General features: G+C 50.0%; 1 protein-coding gene across 1 annotated transcript; it reads right to left on the reverse strand.

Annotated features, from left to right (window-relative positions):
- Positions 1–394: 394 nt before the first annotated feature.
- On the reverse strand, positions 395–10,445 carry HDGF (heparin binding growth factor). Its single transcript, XM_063104516.1, has 6 exons — positions 10,057–10,445; positions 3,605–3,681; positions 3,330–3,468; positions 2,499–2,678; positions 1,939–2,159; positions 395–1,741 (listed from the first exon to the last, which is right to left on the reverse strand). Exons 1-6 carry the CDS (start codon positions 10,141–10,143, stop codon positions 1,735–1,737), a joined length of 711 nt encoding a protein of 236 aa, XP_062960586.1. The 5' UTR covers positions 10,144–10,445; the 3' UTR covers positions 395–1,734.
- Between the last annotated feature and the right edge of the window lie 7,929 nt (positions 10,446–18,374).

The raw sequence follows: 18,374 nt of genomic DNA on the forward strand, positions 1-18,374 counted from the left end.
CTAGCATTAACATGGACAAAGGGTTATCCTCTCTAGTCTTTGGCCTGCCCTTGGAGGTCAAAGTTGTTTCTGTGAGCAGTCCAAACATTCCCTCTTTCACGGTTGTCATGGCCTATGGCCGGATACTAGCACCTTCCCACACCCTACTTCTTGTGGAGACTTTTTTTAAACCCTCCCAGATGCTGCAAGGAGAACCTGTGTTAAACAGTGGCTGGGCAGTTGAGGTGGAATAAATGGTATTGCTTATTCCAGGACATCTACCCTCATGTAGAATGGAGGAGGCTAACCCCGACCTCTGGGATGATCTGAAAATCATTTGCATTCTTTTTCCATTTCCTCTCTTCAGTTAAGCAGTACACCCCACACCCCCCAAAGAATCAGCCAGAATCCAATATAGTAATCAACGGGTTTTATTTTCCTAGAACTGAAATTGTCTACGGTTCTCAGAGCTAAACTTCCAAAGCTACAGTCAGCAATTTTTCATCAGAGCCCAAGGGAGAGGGGCTAGGGTAAAAGAGACGAGACGGAAGAGAGGCATAGAGACCACTAGGAAGAGGTTGGGAGAGGGCACTTATTTCCCTGTCCTCTCAGTGGGTTACAAATCTGATCTAGTGACAACACTGAAGGGACCAGGTGGGGGTATGTGAATGGGAAATGACACTGGAAGGAACACCAAAGCCCCAGCTACAAAAAGAAAGTTATCAAGCCCCAAACAAAAGGGGAGCCTCCCAGTGCACCTCAGAAATGGGGGCAACGGTGGGGAAGAAAGGAGCTGAATGGGGAGCACACAAAGGGTTAGGGGTCTTTAAAATTTTTTTTTGAAATTTTCTTTTATTAAAAACATTTCCTAAAAAATGTGTCTTTTCCTTTATGTCTGGGTGATATATATGACTGTAGGCTGGCCTTGAGCACTGTGGGGGAAGGAAAGGGCAGATGGGGTCTCCCCAGGGAATCCCATCTCTGGCCCCAGAGATCTAGAGGGGGACAGATGCTCCTCAACACTCCCACCCAAATGGGTGAAGTCAGCCCTTCGGATCTCAGGTCCTTGGCCCAAACAACTTGGAAGCCCCAAAATCTTTCGATGATGAACTACAACTCCCAGAATTCCTGGGGTCAGCAAAAAGAATGGGGGTTGTCAAACATCAGGGATGTATGGAAGGGAGCCCCTCCCCCACAAGCTGTCCCACTTTCCCTGAATTTAGGCAGCTGGGATAATATGTGTGGGCAGAGGGGACAGGAGCTCAAGAAGATGCCACCCTCCTGCCCCCTCCCCCCCATTTGAGGATTACCCCTCCCGGGCCCCAGAAGCCCACTCTGCTATTTATGCTACATCCCTTCCATTACTGAGCCCTGATTCCAACCTGAAGGTCCAGAATGCTTGGAGGAGGGAGAGGGGGATATCAGGAGTTGGGAACAGCTGGCTCAGGCCCCAACAGATCCCTAGGAAACAGCTCCAAGCAGGAAGGTACACAATGGCCTCATCTTGTCTGGGAGCAGAAGACATGACCCTGACTCAGATCACAGGGGTATAGGGACCTGGAGGTAAGAGCCAGCTAGCCTGCCCCACCTAAGTCAATCTCAAGGGGCTGGGCTTGGAGTGGGGAAAGTAAGTGGAAGAGGAGAGTGGGATGGGGTGGGAAAGGGGTTCCCAGTTTGCAGGCCATGGCCAGTTTCCCCAGTAGCACCCAGACAGCAGCAGGAACGGGGCGGGGGCTCCTCTTGAAACATTGGTGGCTACAGGCTGCAGGGGAGGGTTGGAGGGGAGATAGGGTTAATAGTGTGGCCTTGACCCAGCCTTGCCCCAGCTAGAGCCGGTCTCCTTGGAGAGCCCACCCCATCTCCCGAGAGGCTAGCCATTTCAGGCCCTTCTCCTCCACTTCTCCACAAAAGGCCAGGCCCTCCCAGTCCAGCTGCCAAGCAAGCAGGGGAGTCACTCACCTCTCATGATCTCTGACACCTGGGGCCTCAGCGTCTTCCTTGGCAGCCTCTTCCTCCTCTTCCTCTTCCTCTTCCTCCTGGGGAGGCCCCCGGCCAGAGCCGGGCTCGGAGGGGGTGCTGTTCTCCACCTCCACGGCGGGGGGCCTCTCACTCTCCAAGATGGCTGCCTCCTTCTCCTCCCCTTCAGGGTCTTCTGCTTCCTTGGGACGTTTAGGGGAGTCCTACACAGGATTGGCAGAGACAAGGGGGACTGAGGTTGGAAAGGGAAGACACCAGCCACCTACCTGCACCCCCCAGTCCCCTCCTCAGAGTCTCCTTCCTGGGCTTTTATCCACAGTCCCTTCCCAGCCCTCCACTAGCTGAAATGCCTTCTTCTGTGTCTCATCTTCTTAGCTGCAGACTCCCCAAGACTAGGGGATCAATCTCTCAGACTGGGGACTCCTGGAGTAGGAGCGGTCCCTCTCCTCAGACTGGGTGCTCCTGAGGCACAGCCCTGCTCCTGCGGGGATGCTCTCTGGAGAATGTTCAAAGGGGTCCAGCCCCAGGATGGTAGCAGTTACCTCCAGCAGGTCCCCTGCTCTCCTCTTCAGTGCCCCCTTCTCATTCTTCTCCTTGGCTGGCTCGTCGATGACCAGCTTCCCTTCCTCATCACTGCTACCCTCCGTATTCCCCTTCTTATCGCCATCGCCCTCTGTGGCTTCAGGCTCCGGCTCTTCCACGCAGCTCTTCTTCTGGGAGGACTGTGGCAGAGACAGCAGAGGTTGAGTGGCACCAGCAGCTGCATGCTGGGCCCCCTCCCCAGACCCCTCCCTCGGCCACTCACTCCTTCCTTTTCCCTCCTCTCCCCCGCCCCCACCCAGGTGCCCAGTCTCACGAGTGATTTGAGACCCACCTCTGTCGGATTAGCCCCGGGGCAAACCCACTGGCCGGGCAGGCAGGGCTCTGTGCAGGAGGGGGGAGGGCTGGAGCAGGAGGCAAAACCTCGGGTCAACTTCTCCCAGAGGGAGCTGGGACCCTTTCCCCGCCAACCCCCGCCCCCCACCCTCCCGCCTTGTCCTGCCCGGCTCACAAGCACCTCCTCCTGGAAGTCTTTGTGGAAAGAGTTAGGCCATGTCCTACTCTCATGCTGGGCCCAACAAAGGCATGTCCCCACTTACCGCCTCCATCCTGTTCTTGCCCCACCCCCGGTCACTGTCTAATAGTTAGTGACAACTACACCACACACCCGCAACCCCATCCCCTCTTGCAGGAAGCCCCCACCCCCACCTGATTAGCTCCTACCCTGAAAGCGCTGGTGTTTCTGAAGACTGAGCACCATCTGTGGGCCGGGGCTCCCGGAGCCCATGGCCACACCTGCTTTCCAGGTATGTTTGGGGCAGATGGCAGCTCACCTGGTAGCCAGAAGCCTTGACGGTAGGGTTGTTCTCGATCTCCCACAGCCCCTCGCTGAACCCTTTCCTCTTGTTGGGCTTGCCAAACTTCTCCTTGGACTCCTCGTAAGGGAAGAGGTCTTTGGGGCCCAGGAATGCCCTAGTGAAAGATGGGAGACTGTGCTCTCGAGCCCCTTGCTGCCCGACACAGAAGGGGCACCATCACCACCTCTCTTTCCCCAGAGTGGTCCTTCCCGTGGCCCTCTCCACCTGCACCCCTCTGGCCCCTCACTCACGTCTCATGGGTCCCGAAAAAAAAGACTTGATATTTGTTGGCTGTTGATTTCACGGCAGCCTCAGGCATCTCGTCAATCTGGGGGTGAGATGAGGGAAGTGAGTGTGAGTTGGAGTCCTGAGGTCTTGAGTTTGAGGTGGGCCACTGCCCTCGAAGGCGTATTTGTGTAAAAGCAGACTGAACAGGACCCAGGAGACCACTTTCAGGAGTGGAACTCTATTCGAATCAAGTCAGACATGAAAGCCCAACAGAAACCCAGAAGTCCCTCCCTCTACTTCACAAATCAGATGGCACCCATTCTGCCTCCCAACATGTCCAGGTCCTGGCCACAATGCTCCATGTCTTTGCCATCACCCTGGTTTAACCACTGTCATCTCTTGCCTGGACTAAAACCACAGCCTCTACTTTTCTCGGTCTCCATCCTTGTCCCACATGATCCATTCGTCACACTGCAGTCAGAGTGGGCCTTTTCGACATGTTGAGCAGAGCACTGCATCCCCTTGCTTCAAACCTTTCAATATTTTTTTATGACTCTAGGACCCAAATGTTCACCTCTTCTCCACAATGGCATAGGCTGAATCCCAATTCTGCCAGAAATATTTATATAACTTCAGGCAATTTACTGAACCTTTCTCTGCCTGTTTCCTCATCTGCAAATGGAAACAGTTATCGTACTTAAGCCATGGGGTTGTGAGGATTAAATGACCATAACTTGGCATGTAGTACGTCCTACATATGTGTTTGCTATTATCAACCTCTCCCAGTATGCTGCCCTTTCTGTTCCAGCCACATTGTTCCTTCGGGCTCTCATACTCCCTAACTCCTGATCATCCTTCCCGCCTCAGCTCCCTCATCACTTCCTCCAGAAAGCTTTCCTGTCTCTCCTGACCCACCCACCTCTCCAGGCAAACTGTCTCTTAACACCTCCCCTTCACAGTGCTTTTCACAGTTCTAATTTTACACTGATTTGTATTATCAATTGATTAATGTCTATGTGGATTACCTGGACTATACTTGCCTAAGGTCAAAGACCACAGCAGGTCTGCTTTTATCCCCAGCATAATGCCTAGCACACAGTAGGTACACAGTAAATACTTGCTAAATGAATCTATGAGAAGATAAAAGCAGACTGCTGTGGGTGAAGTGGAGGCGAAAGCCAAAGGGCCGTCTTTTCAACACCCCTCTCCAGCACTAGCCCCCAAAGGCTTCTGGGGAACAATTTGAAAGCCACCAAAGTAGGCAAACTCGCTCATTTACAGATGAGGAAACTGAGCCCAGATAAGAAGTGATTTACCCAAAATAACAGGGCAAATTAGTGAGGTCCAGATCTCAGATTTAGATCTCCTGACTTGATCCCCAGGCCCACGTGTCCCGGAAGCCTGAGGAGAGCTGTGGTGGTGGAAGTGAGAGGTGCATAGGTCTGAGGTCAGGAAAATGGAGAGAGGCAGTGGCCTGGCCAGACTCTCCCAGATCAGGCCCTGGAAGCCCAGGGCAAGCTGAGCTGGGGGGAGGTGGTGGGAGAGGGGACTACAACTCCCAGCAACACTTGCAGCAGCCCCAGCAGTCTGGCTTCCCGCCGAACAGAAGCCAGGTGGCCATGTTGACTGGGGCCCCAGGCACAGACAGGAGAGAGAGCCAGAGAGCCAGGCAGAGGCAGTGATTAACACAGACAGGGATAGAGGGCCTGACTGGGGGCCTGGGGAGACAGGGAGGCTGGGCGGATGAGAATGAGCTGAAACACACCCAGGAGAGGGGGTGGGGGCCCTGAGAATGAATCTGAGGGGCATCTTGCCCCAGACTTGGGAGTCTTCAGGCTTCTGGGCACCTCCCCCCTTGCCCCTTGGCCTCTGGGGACAGAGGTCCAGCCCCTCCCCCCAGGAAGGCCCAGCACAAACTGGGCCCTCCCCACAACCAGGAGACGCTGGGGTGTGAGAGCAGGGGGTGGAAAGGCACGCAGTTCCCCCCACAAACAGGATCCCCATCGCCATGACAACCCAACCCCGCCCCCAGGGCCACTCAGCAACCAGGAATGTGACCGCCCCTCCCCCCCAGGCCCTCTCTCTGGATTGGGGAGGAGGGGACACTAACACACCCCACCCCCAATCCTGGAGCCTGGCACCTGGGTCTCTAGCTGTGCTTGAAACCACAGCTAGTGCTGAAAGGCGGGGAGGCAGACCTAGGGCAGGGGCAGAGAAGCCAGTCCTTGACCAGGACACCTGGGTCCTTTTACCAGCTAGCTCCCTAACCTCCTCTCAGACGGGGAAGCAAAAAAAACAAAATGAGGGCCTCCAGGGCTTAGAGATCCCAGGAGACAGGCATAGGACAATAATAGCAAAAGCCCCTCCCTTGGCCTCACTTCTTGGTGGATCTGTGTGCACCGGGAACCAGGGGTGGGGGTGGGGACCAGGGGTTGGGGTGGGGACCGAGGAGTCTAAGGCTGGGAGTGCAGCAAGGAACTTTGATCTCTGCATTTTCAGTACCCACACCTGAGCCAGGGCATTAATACACTGTAATAAATGTGTGATGAAAGAGGAGAAACTGAGGCTCAGGAAGGAGTGGGAGAAGGGTCAGAAATGAGGAGACATGAGGTTCTCTCCCAGAGCAAGACTGCAAAGCAGCTACCCGACAGTCTTTTGCCACCCCAGCTCCTCATGAAAAGCAAACCAAAGACAGATAGCTGAACAGTGTGGCAGGGGACCCAGGAGGCCACCAGCTGCCCAGCCCCAGGGGTGGGGGAGAAACAAAATGGATGGAATTAAAAATAGAATGAGACATACGAGATATACCCGCCTGCTGACTTCTAGCTCCATGAAGGATGGAAGAGGGAGAGAAGGACAGGGGCCTGGGCAGATGGGCATCTTCCCCCAAAAGGATTATTCCTCCCCTCTCCCTCAACTTGAGTGTAGGTACCTGTGGGCGAAGGGCCAGGAGAGGTGAATTCTTTTCACTTAATGGAATTCCCAGCCCCCCACCCAAAAAAAGGGGGGGGGCGGAATCCCTTCTGGCGTGGCACCTCCATCCCTCAAGCTACAAAAGATATGTCTTTTCTTGCATTTGAAAGTGAAGGGCAGAAAGACATAGAAGATTTGAGGTCTCAGGGGAGTCCTGTACCCCAATACAGACGTCCATCTCCCAGGCGGTGCCTTTATATCCAGGCTGTGACTCAGAACAAGTGAGTCAAGGCTATGTGGGTCAGGGTGGGGCAGGCAGTGCTGGGGACCCCAGTGTTCCCCCTCCAGTAACAACAGGGGAGGGGGCTTTGCTACCTCAGCCATTTTGGGGATCCAAGCAAGTTACTTCTCAGGCCTGAACCCATTCACCCCCACTCTCAGCCCTCTGCATTTGCCTGACTCCATCAGACAGGCCTGAGCACATAAAACTCCATTCTCCAGAGCCTATAGACACCCTCTGAGAAACGTGAAGTTTTCAGGTGGAAGTGAGGGGAAAGGACTCAACACCTCTCCCCCAACCTCAGACGAAAAACAGGCCCAGATCACCTACCAGCACTTAGGAAGGAAGCAGGGAAGGTTAAGCACACCCTGGCTGCCAGCCAAAGTTCTGACCACCACACCCAGGGCCGAGGCCCAACCTGACCCAGGAACCGGAAAATCTGGGACAGGAGACAGTTGGGGCTGGGAAAGTGTGGCAAACCCAAGAGGCAGAAAGAGAAGGGGGAGGGGAAGGGGGCAGAGGGAGGCAAGCCGGGCGAGGTCCATAGGCTACTCAGGTTTTCTGGGATTGTGAAACAGGAAACAGAGAGAGGAGGAAGGAACCTGGGAAAAAAATCCTTGAGTCTTGGAGGTTAATTGTTAAGTGCTTGGAGATCCCCCAGGAAGTCAGGCAGGAGGAAGGAGGAGAGGGGGAGGTTGAGATGGAGTCACACCATCCTTCCAGGCAGGTCCTCCCTACCACGTGGCCCCTCTGGCTGGGCTCTCAATCACTCGGCACTTCTAGTTTCATCCAGAATTACCCATTCTCTCCAGCAGCAGGGTCAGAGGAAGGAAAGGTCCATACGGTGGCCTCCATCATGGCTGAGAATTCTGGGTGCCTACTGGATGGGCTAGTCAGTGAGGCTCCCTCTTATTCCTCATCCATTTCAGGAAGGGCAGGCTGTGGTACTCTCAGGTCTCAGACAGGGTCCAAGGAATGGTGAGGAGACTCAGAGTTGTCTGTAGTTCTGGGGTTCAAGGGTTAAGTCTGGGAGGTAACAGCCTTGGGTGCACCCCTCCCCCATTGTCACAATCAAGAGCCAAAGAAAAGCCAAGTGTGGTGTCCTATCTCTTTGAGATCCAGTCTGACCGTCCTATCCCAACTCTAACTTTATCTGAAAGGTCCAGACCTCAACAGAAGTAGAAACTCTGCCTCCCCTGTCCTATCCTTCTCTTCTGGAGGCCCAGAAGGGAAGAGATGGATGGCATCGCAGCCCCAGGCACTGCCCTGGCCACCAGCAACCTGAGGGTCTTCCTCACAAATGCCAATGTGGGTCCTTCTGCGTGTTCCTTCCATTTTTCTCTCTTACTTGATCCAGAAGAGGTTCCCTGCAACCCACATTCCAGCTACCACCCCCTCCCCAGGGCTTAGCCCAGTTTCTGGACTTTGTCCCACCCTCAGGAGGTAGGAGTAGTAGAGACTTGGGTTCAGTTCTTGTCCTGCCCACCAGGGCCTTGGCATTTGGGCCAAGAAGCCAGTTGGATCAAAGGGTGCAGGGTAAAGTACACAAGTGTTCACATGCTACACACATACATGCACACACAAGGCTGTCTGTGGCTCCTTCCTCACACTGTTCCTCCTCCCACCCAGCCCCTTAGGTGGTCCTGGAAACTGGGAGAGTCCTGCTTCTGTCTGTATTTCACTTCCATTCCAGAGGCCAGGCCTTATATGATTCATTTGAAAGTTTCAGGGAACAAGAAGTTCAAGGCATGTGGGATTAGGCACTCTCCTCAGGTGAGGATATAAAGTGAGGAACGGTCTCTCAGGTTTTCTCAGAGTGGCCTGACACCCTAAACGGGACCCAGGTGAGTCTGGGACTAATTTCCTAAGCTCAGAGCAGTGTCTAAGAGCAACCCAAAGCCATACGGTAATCCTTCTGCACTTGGCCCTCTCCCTCCATCCCTTTCTGCCCTTGGATTTCACTCTATGAGAATCCTACACTCTAGGGGACTGAGTCATGCCCTCACCCAATACCAAAGGCCCCTGTATACTAACTTTGAAATATGGTTTCAGAGACACTTCCCCCTCCCGCTGTGACACCCCCACTCTCCTCCAGCAACTGGCAACCTCCCATCCTTCTTACTTAACCTGTCTCAGTCCTTAGTAAAAACCTGATGAACACATGAGGCTTGGTTTCTGGGTCCCACCCTCCCACCTGGCCAGGTGCTGGAAGGGGAGGGGGAGGCCCTTATATTGGCGGCTGAGTCAACCACATGGCAGAGGCTGGGCCATTCTGGCGGGAGATACTGACATCTGGAGCATGGGGGGAAGGAGGAAGCAACTCAGGTTCCCCCCACCCCCACCAAGAAGGAATCTGAAATGAACTTCCCAAATCCACCAGGGATCCTGCCACCCTCAGTCCCAAATTTGAGTTGTCAACACATGGAGGAACTTTTTTTTTTTTAAATAAAAGATGACCGGTAAGGGGATCTTAACCCTTAACTCGATGTTGTCAGCACCATGCTCTCTGAAGTGAGCTAACCAGCCATCCCTATATGGGATCCGAACCCGTGGCCTTGGTGTTATCAGCACCACACTCTCCCAAGTGAGCCACGGGCCGGCCCTTGGAGGAATATTTTTGTGGAGCTGAGGGCTGATGGCCCATGGCGGATAACTTCCAAGCCGGTAGATCCCCTGTTATGCCACCCCTAACCATTCCTCGACCCTCCCAACTTCAGACCTCTTACGGAAGCTCCAAACCAAAGTTTTCTAGAAGCGAACTCTGCTTCCATCTATCCCTCTCTTGGCTGGGATCCTTCTTAACCCTTAATCCAGGAAGAGGAGTTTGAATTGGGGGAGACAATTAATGGAGTCACTGGGGGTCTCTAAGGGGGTCTCAGAGGGGGGTGGCGGCGGCGCCTGGGGGTGCATGTGGGAGGAGTTACAGGACTGACCCAAACCCAGACTGCGCGCCCGAAACCTCTAGGAGTATGGGGGCTGGGGGCGGAACTGAGCACGCGGAGCCGGGGGCCGGGAAGTGACCGGCGTCCTCGGCTCCCCACGCAGCGCACACGCCTCTACGCTCGGACGCCGTACCCGCCAGGTGTTTTCGCCACCACCCCCCGCCCGCCTCCATCATTATATAACTGCTGGGTGGGCTTGAAGGCGATAGGGAAAGAGTTGGGGACCCAGATGCCCCCTGCCCCCACCTCCACCGGCTCCGCGCGGAGCGCTAGTGCCCTCCCGGGTGTTATGCAACCCAAGCCCGTAGGGGGATAGGGGGTGGCGGGCCGCGCTGCTCACCCTGGCAGGCCAGTGTGGGTAGCCCTTCATCTTGGCGAACACTAGGTCCCCGCATTTGTACTCCTTCTGCCGGTTGGATCGCGACATGGCGGGGCTCCGGGCGCCCCGGGCTCCGCGCCGGGCCGGGAAGCGCGAGCCCAAGTTTGCGCGTGCGGCGGTGGCGGCGCCGCTCCGCTCCGGCCCTCGCGCGGCCCCCGCCTCGATGGTGGCCCCCGGCCCGAGCTCCGGCGCGGCCACGGCGTCTCCGCCCGCGCGCCGCACTGACGGGGCGGGCGCGGATAGGGGGCAACGCTCCGGCGCGGTGGGTGCGCGCTCGTGCAGTTGTTTGTGTTTGAAATTCAATTGCTCCCTCCTCTGCGCGAGGCCTCTTCCTCCACCCCCCGCGCGGTCCCCACTCCTCCTCCTCCTCCTCTTCCCTCCTCCCTTGCCCACTCCTCCTCCTCCCCCCTCTTAGCGCTCCCTCCCGCGGCGGTTTGATGTGTGCAGCTTCTTGACGCCCAGGGCCTGCCACAGCCCGACGCCCAACCTGGAGCCGCCTGGCGGCGCGCGGCGACATAGGCGTGAGGAGCCGATCGCCGAGCACGCCGAGCAGGCTTTGTGTGCCCGCTGTCGGTGGGTGCTCGCCCCCCCCGTCCGCCCCGGAGGAGCTGGCGCCCGGCTGGACGGAGCGGCCCCAGCCCCTCCCCCAGCCTGGGGACGCTCAAATCGCGACGCCAGCGCAGTGAAGTGTGGACCTCTACGCGCAGTGTCTCCCTGCCCCTCTGTTCCATCCCCAGTCCACGAATATTTGCTCGGCACCGCGGTTCTCGGCAGCGTACAGGCGCCCAGGGGAGAGACGTGGGCATCGCGCCACTGCGCGCACAGGGTTTCGCCCTGGACCTCGACGTGCTTACAGTTTTGGGGCTAGCCCCGGAAACGTCGGGGATTTGAGTTTTACGTCGATCTTTGCTGTGGAGGAAAGGCTCGAGTTTGATAGTCAGGAAGTGTCGAAAGGGTTGTGTGTGACACAAAGTGGCCCTGTTCCGGGTGCATTAGATCTCGGTTCTCTAGACTACTACCCTGCAAAAGAGAGCTGGACTCTACGACTAGCCAAACTCGCAAAAATGAGCTCCGTCCTAGTGGGAATTGACAGTAGAATGCCAATAAATCCAAAACCTTCAGTAAACCGTGAAGACCGAGGAGCCAAGGAGAGGTGATACCTCTCTTGGTGGGTGGAGGTTGGGGGGAACCTGGGAAAGCTTCACAAAGGTGGTGACTTTGGGCTGCGCATTAAAGAACAAATAGGATTTTGCCAAATTCTGAGACTGCATTTTGGCTTAGGTTAAATGCCAAGAAGTGATAGTTAAACTCAGGTCTCTTCCCGTTGAAAGATTTCATTGTAATTACGTTTGATTTGCTGTCACTGTTTGCCTAAATTCCAGATACCTATGGTCTCTTAGAAATAAGACATTTGAATCTTATAGCATGTCCGGATCCTTAAAATTTTGCAAAAAATATACTAGTTTTGAATAGGTAAAATATGCATGTTTTTCTTCCCACAAGTTTCCTGGTCCTCTTTCAAAGCATATGCAAAGTCTCCTTGCAAAGAAGTGCAGGTTATAGCCAAGAGGCCCAGGTCTGCATCCTACTCTGCTGTTCACTAGTCATGAGAACTTGGACAACCTCCTGAACTTCTCTGAGCCTCAGTTTCCTCAACTGAGGATGGGATACTGTGACTGCCCTGCTAACATGAAGAGGCATGGAATGGCTGCTAATAATTAGCAGAGGCCTGCAGTTGTTCCCAGTTAGCTGTCCTTATGCCCATGGCAATGCATTTCAGGAGTCTTTCCTTTATACCAGTGTGGCCTCTCAGCAGAGTTCCCCCTTGTGATAGGAGTCCCTCTAGCCCTGTCCACAGGCACATCAGGCTGCCTGGCACAGTGGGACATTCTCAAGGTCTTGTTGCAATAAAAGAGCGATGCAGGCCCTCAGCCACAGACTTGTCGATTTGTTTCCATAGCAAATCCAAACCTGTTGCAACAGAGCAACTAGATTCCAATCGGTGTTTACTCTACGATGCATTCCAGTTTGAAATGCAGTCAGTGGAATAGTCCGGATTCTGTCAAGCTAAACCTTTTCTTTATTGTTCTTGTTGTTAAGGAGAGAGTCCTGTCGCAAGTTCTTAAAGATGTTTCAAGAATAAGTCGTGTCACAACATTTACTTTAAGTGTCCAGGTCAGTATTATAAATATACACAGTTTCAGTGCAACAAACATGTTTTTAAACTATTTTCCAATTTAGCACACTCCAATTTCATTCAACCCAAGAGTCCTACTTGTTTCTCCACTTTGTTGCATCATAAGAGCCAGTTTAGAGGTGGCGATGAAACTGCTAAAAAACTCTTGTTACAACAAATATCTTGGGCCTCTCATTCAGTCCACCATACAGATGCTGGTTGCAATAACACAACCAGGGTTCCCTTTGTAGCAATAATCTCCCTGGCCTTGGTTGCAATTTAATATCCAAGTTCTCCTTACAATAACATCATCAACCAACTCACAGCTGCCCCTAACAACCAAGCCAAGAGCCACAGAGGGTCAGTTACACGGGCGGGCATAAGCCTGCTTCCCCTGGGATTCAGGTCTAACTTAGTGCTTTGCTGACTTCAATGTGCGGACAATTCACCTGGGAATCTTCTTAAAAAGCAGATTCTAATTCAGTAGGTTTGGGAGTGTGTGCATTTCTAACAAGCTCCACAGTGCTGCTGCTGCTGGTGCTGCTGCTTAGAATGGTTGAGTAGTGAGGGTCTAAAACAACAGTCACAGGCCCCCAACCTGCCAGCCAAGCTTGGATCAATCCACTAATGTCTCGGTGAAACGATTCCATTGATTCTGGTATATGATTCTACATTTGTGTGGGGAAGAAGATTAGGACAGAAGTTGGGGCACTTGGGGCCCCAGAACAAATAAGGCTTGCAGGCACTTATCTGGCTCTAGGGTTCTGAAGTCTCTGGAGGAGTGAGGTGAATGCATGTCAAGGGACTTGGGTTTGAATCCTGCTGGCCACGTATTGATTTTAGAGCTTTGGGCAAATGACTTCACTAGAATTTCTAAACATTATTTTCTTCCACTCTAAAAATGAGCATACAAATTTTTACCTGCTTATTAGGTTCAAAGGAAATGTCAGCTTCCTTCTCTTCAACTCCCGAGAGTCAAGGGGTTTTGCTCTCAACACTGGGTGACCTACTTGCATCAGGACTTCTTGGCCCCACTTACACTCTGTGTAAAGAGGAGGAGAGGAAGAGGGTTAAATTAGTCCAGTGGTTTTCAAAACTGTGCCTGCATTGCCCTCTCCTACCCATGCCACACAAAAGAAAAGAGCAGCACTGCTTTTATGCATTTTATGGAATCAGAGTGGTCAAAAATATGGGCTGTGGAGTCACAGGTAACAGGGTCTGAGTACGGGCTCCACCACTGACACTTGGTGTAACTTTAGGGAACCTACTTCACTGCCCTGAGTTTCAGTTTCCATGTCCATAAAATGGGGTTGTGATGAGTATTGAAATGAATTAATGCACTTAAAGTGTTTTGAACAGAGCCTGGAACATAGTAAGTGCTTGATAAAATTGGTTATCACTGTATTTATTGTTTCATTAGATTTTGAGTAATATTTGTTTGGAAAAAATGGGTTCCTTTACAATGAGCTTCTAAGGTACTGGCATTATGCCCTGACAAAGTTGGCAGTACTGCAGTGGGTGAGGGTAATTTCTATGGATTTGGAAGCCAGCTTATGTGCGTTTGAATCCCAGTTCCACCACTTACTAATTGTGTGACCTGCAGCAAGTTATTTAACCTTTTTGTGCCTCAATTTTGTCATCTGTAAAGGGGGATGTTGATAAATCAATTAATATGTGTGATGTATGTAAAATGCTTGGAACAGTGCCTGGCACATAGTAGGTACTATTAGTTACTATGTGTTAGCTATTGGCTGTTAGTATAATAGTATTAGCTATTTTTCTTTAAAATGCTTATGTTTTAGGGCTGGCCCATGGCTCAGTTGGGAGAGTGTGGTGCTGACAACACCAAGTCAAAGGTTAAGATTCCCTTACCGGTCATCTTTTAAAAAAAAAGTTTGTGTTTTATAACTCCTTTGCATATGTGTACAACACAATAAAAAATGTGTTTTTTTGGCAGCTGTCTGGTACAGAGAGCTTAGTGTTAGTTATCAACACCACACTCTAACCAAAAGAAGTTATTTTTTAAAAAGAGAGTTCTGCTATAAAAGAAAAAGTGAAAATCAGTCGAGCCATTCTCTAAGCCTCTATTGTCCAATATATATGGCTAATTAAATTTGAATTGATTTAAATTACTTTTTTTTTTGTTTATTTGTTTGGGTTTGTTTCTGGTGGCTGGCCAGTTCAAGGATCCGAACCCCTGACCTTGGTGTTATAACACTGCACTCCAACCAACTGAGCTAACCAGCTAGCCCTAAATTGATTAAAATTAAATCAAATTAAATATTCATTTCCTCAGTTGTATTAGCCACATTTCAAGTGCTCAGTAGCCTCATATGGCTTGTGATTACTGAATTGGACAGCGCAGATAAAGAACGTTTCCATCACTGAGGAAAGTTCTATTAGACACCTTTGCTCCAAGGCAATGGCTGTCAACTGGAGCTGCACATTAGAGTTCCTTGAAGAATTAAAAAAATACTAATGCCTGGACCAGACTCCTCAGAGTTTAGATTTAATTGGTTTACAGTGGGAGCCATTGAAGGATTTGGGCAGGAGGGAAATATGAGCAGATGTGAGCTTCTAGAAGCTTTATCTGGCAGTAGTACGGAAGTGGAGGGGTCTGGAATTGCCAGGCCAGGGGAGAGAGGACAGCAGTGGTCCTGGCTGCATGACAGGTGTGTCTGCACGTGGAAGGAACTAGGGAGGCTACCAGGGAGCTATATTCCTGGGTTCTTTTTTCAGCTCTTTTCAAGAATTGTGGTGACAGTAGCTCCTTGGTCCTCAGCAAGAGACCTTTAATCTCAGTGGAATAGGAAGGGGTTAAAGCACCTTAACATCCTCATGAGTTCCAGATTGCCATTTTTAAAAATCCGCTTGAATTTTTTGTGTAGGAAAGGAGATAATTTACTGAAAAGTCATCTCTGTTACCCCTGTCCCTTACAACCCAATTTTCTTCTTTTTTTTTTAAAGATGACTGGTAAGGGGATCTTAACCCTTGACTTGGTGTTGTCAGCACCACACTGTCCCAAGTGAGCCAACCGGCCATCCCTATATAGGGATCTGAACCCGTGGCCTTGGTGTTATCAGCACCACACTCTCCCAAGTGAGCCACAGGCTGGCCCTCAATTTTCTTCTTAGAGGAGAAATATTACCAATTTTGTATGTATTCACCCAGTGATATTATCTCTATATAATTTTCAAGCTAATGCAGAGATATCTATTTCCTTTACACAAATTGTAACATACCATAAACACTGCACTTTACTTTTTTTGCTTAGCACTATATCTTGAGACTCCATATTAGAACATGAAGATCCGCCCCATTCATTTTAATGTAATAGTTCGTAATATTTCTGTGTCATAAATTATTTAACCAGTCCCCCACTGATGGTCATTTAGGTTGTTTCTTTTGATAACACAGACAATGCTGTAATGAATGTACAGTTGTACATGTTTCATCTCATTCAGGAGTGAGGATCTCTCACCATTTTCTCTTCATTTTGCAAAGTGGAAAAAGTACAAGGCCATTCACAGCAACATTATTTGCAGGAGATTGCTGAGACCGGTACTGGAAGTAACTTTGCTATTTACAGACAGGGGTGCCATAGGTTGGATGAAGAGCACACCATTCCGTACAGCCACAAACCGTAGGTCTGTCTTTCCCCTGGGTCCCTGGGGATTAAAGTAATGAGGTTTGGAGGGCCGGCCCGTTGCTCACTTGGGAGAGCATGGTGCTGACAACACCAAGTCAAGGGTTAAGATCTCCTTACCAGTCATCTTTAAAATAAATAAATAAATAAATAAATAAATAAATAAAGTAATGAGGTTTGGGGCCAGAGTCAGGCCAGAAGATTTACCATGGCTCTGACCATGTCTGGCCACACTCTTCAGCCCTTTCCCTCCAAGGGTATGGCTGCTGAGACAACAGGGACAGAGGCCTGGGGAGGAGACAACCTTGGGAGGTGCATGGGAGAGGAGGGGCAAAGTCCCCTTTTCTGGACTGATAAGATTGAGCCCTAGTGGGCTCTCTACACCCCCTCTCGGTGGAGAGATAGCCTCCCTCTATGTCGGGCAGCAGGTCTGGCCTTCCTGGAGAAGGCTGATTGTGGTTTCTGTGGAGAACAGATGGCAGTGGGGATACTTTTTTTAAATTAAAAAAAATTTTGTGAAAAAAATTGAATCCCATCTACTGGTCCAGGCGGTGGAGGTACTGAAAGGTTATTTCTGCTACCACATTGCCTATGGGCTTATGGCTTCATTCATTCACTTAGCCATTCATTCATTCACCCCTACATATTTTTTTTGGCATTGTTCAGTGATGTACCAGGTCCTGAGCGAGTGTTGGGGAATGAGGGTAGCTCTAAAGGTAAAAAAGACAGATAGCTGGCCAGGATTGTAAAGATGCTTGTCCACGAGTAGTCTCGTCTCCAGCCCTGGGTCCTGTCAGTCACCCTGATACACATGGATTCTGCTGTGACTTCAGTGTTCCAGTTTGGAAGCTTCTATTTTTCTACAAATTTCATCCTTCCCTGCCTTTTCTCCTTTATTTTTTTGATATGTTTATTTTTTTATTCAAAGTATACATGTAAACCAAAATAAGATTATGTCAAGACTATATGAAGGGCTCTTACAAATCAGTAAAGGACAAAGAGCACAATAGAAAAATCAGCAAAATACATGAACAAGAGTTTCATAAAAGAAAATAAAAACATACAGCCAATACACATATGAAGGGACACACAATTTCATTAGTGGTCAGCTAAACTCAAATCGAGATCACAGTTAGAAATCATGTACAGGCAAAAATTAAGAAGTCTGACAGTACCAGATGTGGGAGAAGTTGTGGACCAACAGAGTCACTTATACATTGCTTTGGAAATCAGCTTGGCAGCAAATTTTGAGGTCCAACTTTCACATTCTCTGTGACCCATTATTTCCACTCTTAAGTGTATACACAAGAGAAGCTGTTGTATGTGTGCACTAGGAGATGTGGAGAAGAAAGAACATCACAGGTTCATTTCTAATAGTGAAAACCTAGAAACAACTCGAATGCCCATCAGCAGGAGAATGTTCATACAAAGGAATTTTTTTTTTTGGCAGCTGGCTGGAACCCTTAACCTTGGTGTTATAACACTGTGCTCTAACCGAATGAGCTAACTGGCCAACCCCAAGGAATATGATTAAAACAGACAAAAACACTATAGACATGTTCAATATGGATGAATCTAAGGAATACAGAGTAAAAAAAAAAAAAGTAACTCATTACTTACAGCTTGATACCCTTTTGATAAACAGATAGAATTGGACAATATATTCAGGAATACCTACAGATGTGATAAAACTATGGTGTGTGTGTGTGTGTGTGTGTGTGTGTGTGTGTGTGTGTGTGTGTGTGCGTGCGTGTGTGTTTGTGTGTGTAAGCAGGTTTTAGGACAGTGGATACTTAGTGTTGGGGGACCTGATGGGAAAGAGGAATATAAGAAGGCATAAATTAGTGTGAATGATTTGGATGGTGGGTACATGCTGGGTACACAGATGTAGATGACATAGATAGATAGATAGATAGATAGATAGATAGTATATATGTGTGTGTATATGTATTAAATAGATAAATCACCAACAATTAGTTAAAATAGTTTTTAAATACATATTTTAAAAATATTTTAAAATAGGGCTGGCCGGTTAGATCAGTTGGTTAGACTGCAGTGTTACACCACCAAGGTCAAGGGTTTGGATCACTGTACTGGCCAGCCACCAAAAAAAAAAAATAAATAAATAAAATAAATAAAATTTTTAAAAACATGGACAAATCAAAGAGGGTCATATATAAACCAAAGATGAAATTAGATTAATAACCAAGGATTGTGTCAGCCCGTGGCTCACTCGGGAGAGTGTGGTGCTGGTAACACCAAGTCAAAGGTTAAGATCCCCTTACTGGTCATCTTTAAAAAAAAAAAAAAAAAAGAATCAAGGATTGTGGTAAGTCCACTTCTGAGGTTTTAGTTTTGTTTTGTTTTTTAAAAGTCACATATGTGCAAGGTTTAAAGAAGAAGAGTTTTACAAAGTTATAATGACAACAGTCATCTCAGGTACCATTTTCCTCTAT

Source organism: Cynocephalus volans, chromosome 8, assembly GCF_027409185.1.
Source record: "Cynocephalus volans isolate mCynVol1 chromosome 8, mCynVol1.pri, whole genome shotgun sequence".
NCBI classification, from domain to species: domain Eukaryota; kingdom Metazoa; phylum Chordata; class Mammalia; order Dermoptera; family Cynocephalidae; genus Cynocephalus; species Cynocephalus volans.

Coding starts and splice junctions, on each gene's coding strand:
- HDGF (XM_063104516.1), bottom strand. CDS start 10,143: ATGTCGCGATCCAACCGGCAGAAGGAGTACAAATGCGGGGACCTAGTG. Junction 3,682..10,056: donor ACCCACACTGGCCTGCCAGG/GTGAGCAGCGCG, acceptor TCTCACCCCCAG/ATTGACGAGATGCCTGAGGC. Junction 2,160..2,498: donor GAGCAGGGGACCTGCTGGAG/GTAACTGCTACC, acceptor AATCCTGTGTAG/GACTCCCCTAAACGTCCCAA.